General features: G+C 41.1%; 1 protein-coding gene across 1 annotated transcript in view; it reads right to left on the bottom strand. All coding sequences in view use genetic code 11, as the record gives it.

Moving 5' to 3' along the window:
- EGR_00813 (ATP-dependent Clp protease ATP-binding subunit clpX-like protein) overlaps positions 1-7,164 on the bottom strand; it is a gene marked incomplete at both ends in the record, with an annotated part of 9,864 nt that extends 2,700 nt beyond the window's left edge. The window contains 7 exons of the mRNA XM_024490062.1: positions 335-502; positions 577-833; positions 3,845-4,048; positions 4,178-4,460; positions 6,204-6,328; positions 6,507-6,704; positions 7,116-7,164. Coding sequence (XP_024355465.1) covers positions 335-502; positions 577-833; positions 3,845-4,048; positions 4,178-4,460; positions 6,204-6,328; positions 6,507-6,704; positions 7,116-7,164 — 1,284 coding nt within the window. The remainder of the gene's footprint in view (positions 1-334; positions 503-576; positions 834-3,844; positions 4,049-4,177; positions 4,461-6,203; positions 6,329-6,506; positions 6,705-7,115) is intronic.
- Between the last annotated feature and the right edge of the window lie 1,106 nt (positions 7,165-8,270).

Below are 8,270 nucleotides of genomic sequence, written 5' to 3'. Positions count from 1 at the left end.
ATAGCACGTTATAGAGCATGAAGAGTCCAGTCGAAAGGAGTAGCAAGAGGCTACGAATATTCGTACAAACAACAATTACGTTTCTGGAAAACTGCAAATTAAGGACTGCGTCCACACGTCACGGAGACAGTAACCACCAACCTTAATCAATTGTGGCACACTCAAATTGACAGCCTCTGTGCAAAAATACACCCATACCGTCCTACAAGAAGCTTCTCTACCACATAAAAAGAGCGTAAAACACGTATCTCTAATTGAATAGCGGGGTGAAGCGCAGTTACGAGGAGTGAGTCTGGCACCGCATAAGACAGATACAAGAAGTAACATGGTTCACCTGCTTGCTTTTGCGTCGAGCCACAAGTTTGTCGAGGCCAGTGAAGGCGCCCGATGCAATGAAAAGGATGTTGGTGGTGTCCACCAGCACCGACTCGCCGCGTATCTTTCGTGCACCCTTGCCGTCGGGTACACTCACTAATGACCCCTCCAGCATCTTCAACATACCCTTCAAGTGGAGAACACAAACGAGATGAGGAGTGGTAGGAGCAATGCAAAATGCCACATTATATCACAATGCACCTGCTGAACGCCTTCGCCGCCCACATCGCGAATAGAGTGGAGAAGGCCAGCACGACTGGAGATTTTGTCGACCTCGTCAAGGAAGACGATGCCCTGCTGAGCGCGCTCCACGTTGAAGTTGGCATTTTGTAGGAGCTTAGCTATCACCGACTCAATGTCCTCTCCCACGTAGCCCGCCTGCGTCAAAGTGGTGCAGTCGCAGATGGCAAACGGCACGTCCAGACACTGCGCCAGCGTCTGCGCCAACAGTGTCTTCCCTTTTGGCAATCAATAATTTAAAAAAAATGGACTAAAAAGCTAACCTTGATCATTTGTGAGGTTAAATAAAATTTCCAAAATTAATTTTCAGAAAATGTTTTTCAGGATGTTATATTTACGCTTGAATTCGCTAGTCGCTAAGATGTTCAAGATAGGTATCTACTGTTGCCATTATAAAGTGGCCTCCGTGTTTTAAGAATGGAATGATAGAATTTCTAACTAAGGATCCTCCTGAAAATCTATTTAAACAAGTCATTGAGAGCCACTCAGTATGTACTAAGTCCAGAAATTAACGATGACCGCCGCAACACAATTTTACCTTAATTAAGGAAAGGCGAATGCTATGTAAATGTCACACAAGGCCAATTTTTTGGCATAATACTGACCGGAAAGTGGTGAAATATGGGCGATAAAGAACCTAAAAAGTATGCATCGGTTTTGTCCCCCTGTTACCAATTGATGCCGTGAGTAACGAGCTCACGCAAGTGAATTGAATATGGTACAAATACGCGTAGGTCACAACAAGTTACCACAGAAAAAACCCATAACATGTTCATCTGAACAATCGAGAAAGTAAAACAGTTGTCATCTACCATCTTTCTATAAAAGAACAAAATTTGAAACTAGAAAGTGCTGACAAAAACAGTGTAATAAATGAGACTCTGGCCTCTTTAATGAGACTCCGAACGCTGGTGAATGTGAATTATCTGCTTCCCTTCCACTGTGTGCTCGTGCACATGTGGTATCCAACTTCCACCGGCAGAAGTCATGTGAACTCAACGGGTGTACCGGGGAGAAAGAGCGCCTCCTTTTGCATGGGCGCCTTGCTCAAGTGATTAAAAAAAGAAAACTTTGTACGCAGTTGGCACAGCCACTGCCATGAGAAATGTGGCAAATCAGCCCGGCGCGCGCACGAAACCTAATATCGCCTGAACCCAGTCCTTCATTAGAGTGCAAACGGTCCGATCGACAACAGTACACACACTCAAAAAATGCAAAGGAGAACGGTGCGTCGGAGAACACAGAAGTCGCATACTCTGATAAGGTTGGTTTGTATCAAAGTTTGTCAAGTGTTTAAAGACACTTAAAACCAGTTAGATTGAAGATCATCTGTTTGAGACGACATCTGAGGGATTCAACAAGATTATTAGAAACGCTATTTTAGCGAAAACGAAATAGCAATTGATTTTAATGGCAGTTATCAATCAAGAGATTCGTAAACTGATTAAATTCATATGATTAGTCCCTAAATAACGCTCATGATTAGGTTAAAAAGCCAGATGTCGCCTCATTAAAAGAGAATAATGGCAGGCAATAACAAGAAAGCGCCGTGGCATTGAAGACGTGAAATGGTTTCATGACTGCTCATGCACATTTTGTCAATCTATCAATGAGTAAACCCAACGCCGTTAAAAACATCCTTTGAGGTTCATTTCACTTGACAGTTACATAAACAAGTCAGTATGCAAATTTGCCGAGACAAAATCAATATCGCCTAAGAGCTCAACTCCACTGCTTCGCCTCCTTTGATCGCCTTCCCCAGCTTGTTCGCAAGACTGAAAAAACGGGCTCCAAACAGACATTTGCTCTTCCTGCGGAATACAATCGTTTGATTTGTGTTTCACCAAACGATGGCCTTCAAGCTTATGCAGCATGTTATAATCCCAGAAAAAAGTGTACCGACTGTGTACATCTTCATGACATCAAGCCAATAAGAAGTAAAGCCCAAGCAAGTAATTATTCATGAGCCACCTATATCCCTGCGTTGTGTTATTCGGTGTTACGGGAAAATGTATGGGCAACGACATTGAAATGGTAAGGTCAAAACACATTGAACAAACAAAGCATTTAGCGAACGCCGGTAATCACAGCACAAATAGTGGGTTAAAAAAAGACCACTTAAAGCATCCTACATATAACCTCAAATAATCTAATCGGAAATACTTTCGTAATTGAACCAATAAAATCAAATGTTCATATTATTGTTGCCCCAATGAGCCCCTCAAATGGACCAGATCTCGTAACGGAGGCAATGAGAGCAACAAGGAGGACGCATAATAGGTATTCTAATAAGTATACAGATTTTTTTTCCTGAAAATATGCGCAAGTTTTTGCAAATCTGCCTCTCTATCTTCCCACCTTATCCTTACTTCCACTTCCTCGCACGAAGGGCATCAAAGCACATTTCCAAAGTGGCACTCCAACCACGCCTTACACTTTTCAAATTACACAGTAAAAAGGGAACAACGGAGAGGGATTAAACAATCGATGGGCAATTCAGAGGAAGGCTTAGCAAAAAATTTAGTGTTCGACCGGAGCAAGATGAATCAACGAGCATTGCTGCATGACCCATTGAATCGCGTGATCGCCCTTTTAGACGTGTAAGTTAGCGTCCACAAGACAACGTTGGACAGAAAATGTGAGTAAATTTCATATGGCATGTGGATTAAAGTGAAGGTAGTTAAATTGAAATTTCCTGTCGACCGGCTGCGATCATTGGCCACAGGCAATGGCTAGACCTTGGTAGACGGCACAACCGCATACTAGAGAGGTATATCACGTGATAAAATCTATGCACTAAAGTGTCAAAAATGAAATATTCTAGTAATTGGTTTTTTGTGCGTAGAGCACTAAATTGCACCGTTCCCATAGCATAAACGGGCGCAAATTACATTGAAATCTAATATGCAAAATGCAAATCGATGTAAACAGTACCGGTAAAAATCACTCATAGAAACCCATTTATTACAGAAGTAGAAGTTCAGTGAGAGCTCGAATGCACCAGCCATTCCTTCTCAATTAAATTTTAACCAAAGGAAAGGGAGGAACAATATATCAGATAGCATAATTTCCTGTACACATGAAATATATATGAATTCCTATTTTATGAGCACAGCGAACAGGATTCTGCACGATAAACAGTCAAAAATGTTCACAATGCATTAAATATTTCATGCATGGGACGCAAGTTTTACACCAACTTCGGGAAAAGGAAAGAATTAAAAGAGACATGACTTGCCAGATCCAGTGGGCCCGAGAAGAATGATGTTACTTTTCTCCAGCCTTACAGGTTCACTCTTATGAGACTCATAAATGCGTCGAGAGCCGGCAATTGTTTCAGGCGCCTGGTGGGTTGGATCGCCTGTATCCGCAGGCCGAATGTTGTTGGTGGATCCCGGTCGAGAACCCGCGTCGGAAAGCAGATGAAAGAGTTCTGTGGTACAAAATGGCATTTTAAAACTTGCTACTTATTTACGGTTAGTAAAGTTATGTATTTAAGTGGAAGGTATAAGGATGGAGCAGCACTGATTATTAAAAAAGCTAAAAAATAACGTTTCTATACCAGTAACAGAAGGGCCAGAGGCATCAATTCTCCGACCGACTGGTTTGCCAGAATGAAAGGGGAAGGAGGTAAATGCAGGACTGATCGGCCGTACAATGGCGTCGGTGACAGCTGGATTTGAGTTCGAGTACGCGCCTTGTTCGAGGGTCGCTGAACCGGTGAGATCACCTTCGCAATTGAGACGATTGTGGTGAATGCGATTATAATGCGAGTAGACTTGCACCGAGAGAACCTTTTTGGCGTGGTCCTGGCCCACGACGTAGCGATCAAGATAGCTATGAATCTGTATAGCGATGAAAATAGGTAAAAAGCAGGGCTTAAGGTCTTACCCCAGGAGTTACAGCCCAACAATATAGTTCAAACATCACCCACGCAATGAACAATAACATAAGAATATCTCCATTAGGAGGACTTCACTGAAAAGAAAAATCAAGACAGGATTGCTAACAGGAATGCCGATCAACTGAACCAAGCATTCCCCGTCAGATAATAGAGAATCAGGAGGTCGTTAAAAAAATTGAGAATGAAATCTGAATGAAAGTCCACCCGTAGCTAAGGTCAAATGTCAAAAAAGTATTTAAGTAGGCATATGAACGTTTCCCACTAAGGTTTTGGATTTTGAAATGAGCTATATTAAACCCTTCTGCCTAAAAGCATTTTAATCCGTATAAAGCTTTTCCTCCATATCGAATGTTGCAAATTACTTGGACCGTCTCCTCTTGCCATTTTCATATAATAGCTAATAAGGAAGTCCATTAGAACAGAAATAATATGCTTTCAAAAGGCAAGAGGTCGATCTGCAATAATTTAAATTTATCGAACTTGTGGATGCAGAAATAGATGCGGGGGACTGGTAAGAATGGGAGTTGGATTAAAGCCGATCAAAATGATCGTAGCCAATAATAATGCACGAACGTGTCGAATTCAAACTGAACTGAGAATCTAAAATTTTCGTAAGATAATTTGAATGAAAGTCTCAACATGGTAACTAAGTAATAACAACCATTTATTAAGCACTTACAGTGCAGCAACCTGATGCCGGAAAAATGGGTAAAATGCCATTACAACAGTAACCCATAAAAACAAACCAGGACCACTAGCGTCCCAATGAACTCAATTAGCCAAACGACTGGGGGAACGCTTTTAAAACTTACTGGGTCCCTCAACGATGAAGGATAATCTTATGACGACAAAGACTCCCGAAACGAAACAGTACGTGGACTCGCCGTAAACTACATTTGATGGTGCATAAAAACTGAATTACATTAGGAGGACAATCCAATTTTTGGAGCTAATCGACCACGAAAAACTGACACTATATGGTCCAACTCCATTTTCACGGATAGCGAGACAGATAACCAGTTACTACTAGAGGCACAAACTGATTCTGCTCCACGCAAGTTAGTTTTATTGCATGCGCAATGACGTCAATCCTAAAAACCGAAAATTTAACTGGGAAAATCACTAATTGGATCTTACTTTTACTGTAAACAAATTCTTTTAGTACAAAATGGCATTATTTTTAAACAATCAGTGATCACTGATACCCCATACTAACATCAAAGTCTAGTTATCAATCAAACTCCGCGCATTCTGAGTACCTGACACCCACCCTCAAATAAACCTGACATACACGTAACTTACTCAAATTTAAAAGAAAATAATTCGTGAGCCGTGATGGCTGTTAAGAGCAATTCATACTGCCTGGGAGTTGAATTGCGCTAGAGACACTTTCTTAAATATGATTAACCCAAGGCACGGAGAAACGCTAGAATAAATCTCCACTCGATTAACTTATTCCTTGCTAAATCAGAATTTGTGACAGTAAGGGGGGCCCCAGTTTTACTAACCAATGGACAAGATTAAGGACTTATCCAAATTTTAAAGCAATCATTTCTTCCTTAACCAGCTAAAATAGCAGAGGGTAAAAATTCGGAACTTTTAGAAACTAGATTAGCCAAATGGAGGATGTGTAGACACGAACATCGCCGAGAAAACAATCGAATAAAAAGTTGGATGAAAATACCTGTTTGGGAGAAGGTGGTGGATTCGATGCATTGGCATCAAGTTTCACAAAGGATTTGAGGACAGTTTTGTCGATGAAAGTATATAGCTGCTGGCAGGAACCACACTTCATGAAACGAGAGATGTCTAGAAACAAAACACAAACATAAAGTTGATACTCAATGCACCAGGAGCTTTCCCATACTCCAAATATTGCCCCAGGAAATGTCATGTTTGGCAAAGCATACTGAATCATCAAACAGTGGACATTTCATCAAAACACGGCATTTGTCAAAAATCCCGAACGTAGGTAAAGAGTGCTTACGAGAGGTTGATGGTTCGATAGGGTGCAAGGGGGCACCGCACTTGCTACAGGTGATGATCAAACCATCACCGGGACCACTTTCTCTCCCACCATCACTGCCAATACCCGAAGTTGCCGAGGCCGAGAAAGTATCGCTGTCGGTCGTGGGAGGACCATTTAAAGGTCCTTCTGTAGTCCCCGAGTTAGCATTCTTGCCGCCTAGGTAGGACCAGAACGTTACACCAGGTCTTACACAGTTTTCGAGTTATTGCCCTTAATGATAGACCCAAAACTGTTCTTAGAAATATGGAGATAGAATACTGATAAAAAAGAAAACACTAAATGGAAGAAACGGTATGAAGAGTATTATTTACTACTATTACTTGTGCAGTGAAACATTGATTTAGGATTTACATCACTTGTTCAAGAATCTGCACCAACGAAAAGCAAGGAATGGAATACACTGAAATGTGCAATAACCTGATCTCCGACATTCTGAGGACAATGATTTAGGATTGGGATGAGAAACAAAAGAGCAACGATCCAAAGACGAAGATCGTAGAATGTTCTGCATTCCAAGGCAGCATGCAGGCCCTAAATTTCATATTGTACTTAATGCTATACGCATACACTTTTTGAACACAGGGCCCACACTCGCAATTCTCAGGGTCCTATACATTGTATAAGGAACGGTTGGTTTCATCTCTAAAGTCGCAAAATGACGGAAAAATTGGTTGTTTATAACCTATTGAAAAGCATGCTTTTATTCGTCTAAAATACGACGAAAAACAAGAAAGACAATATCGCACAAACTCAGTTCCAACTCAAGTCTGGACAGTAATTGGGACTTCATCCTCATTAAAGAAAATTATACGAGTATTTTTAGGTTCGTTATCTAGATAAACAACCAAAAATAGACATAGGGACTACGCAGCAATGCAAAACGAACGCTATCCATAACTTTGACCCACTTAGCCAGGGAACAGGCTAAAATGGCAACTTTGAAAAGGTGCACATTTAATTCAACAAAATGTTTGAATAGAGAAACTAACAAAATAGCAACACTATCTGGGTTTTAAGCTAAAGTCAAAGTGGGGTCCAGTGGCACTATAGAATTCGCGAACGCAAATCGTCTAATTGTAAATATAAGATAAGAAACCCACAAAGGTTTTGAATAAGAAGGGCCATAATATTTGTTGTGTCATATTTCAAAACCGTCTTCTACTGGATGAATAGCACCTGGTTCATTATTTTCACTCTTACGATAAATTTTCTGGCAGAAACTATTCCTGGCTGTTTTGGGCATCCGACTTATTTATACCCAGATATGCATGTTTCAATTCATTTTATAGAATAATGTGATGGTCTATTCACAAGTAATTACAAATTTTGACGCAATTATGCGGGGATGTTTACCAAAAACCAAAAATGATACTAATAGGTTTTTGGTGTCCTGTAACGGGTTGATATCTGGATTTTTCCCAGTTTCCCTCCTCGCTTCAACATCAGTAGGCTTCACCACGCACATTGGAGTAACACTGTAGCTGCTCTACTTCTCCTCATAGCCTGAATATCCCATGACACCGGGAAAGCGGAAGGTCTTGAGGGCTATGCTCATGGCCGGAAGAGCCTGTGTGGCTAAATATGCACTGAAACAAATGTTAAGGCACTACAGTGTGACGATAACTTATGTTCCGCTTTTTGACTCACACGTCTGTTACTTTCCTGCGTAGCGTCCCGAGGCTCCCTGAAGACGAAAGAGGACACAATACTCGGGCAGAATAT

Source organism: Echinococcus granulosus (genome assembly GCF_000524195.1).
Source record: "Echinococcus granulosus chromosome Unknown EG_S00003, whole genome shotgun sequence".
Lineage (NCBI taxonomy): Eukaryota > Metazoa > Platyhelminthes > Cestoda > Cyclophyllidea > Taeniidae > Echinococcus > Echinococcus granulosus.
This window is presented reverse-complemented; position numbering and strand designations above follow the sequence as displayed.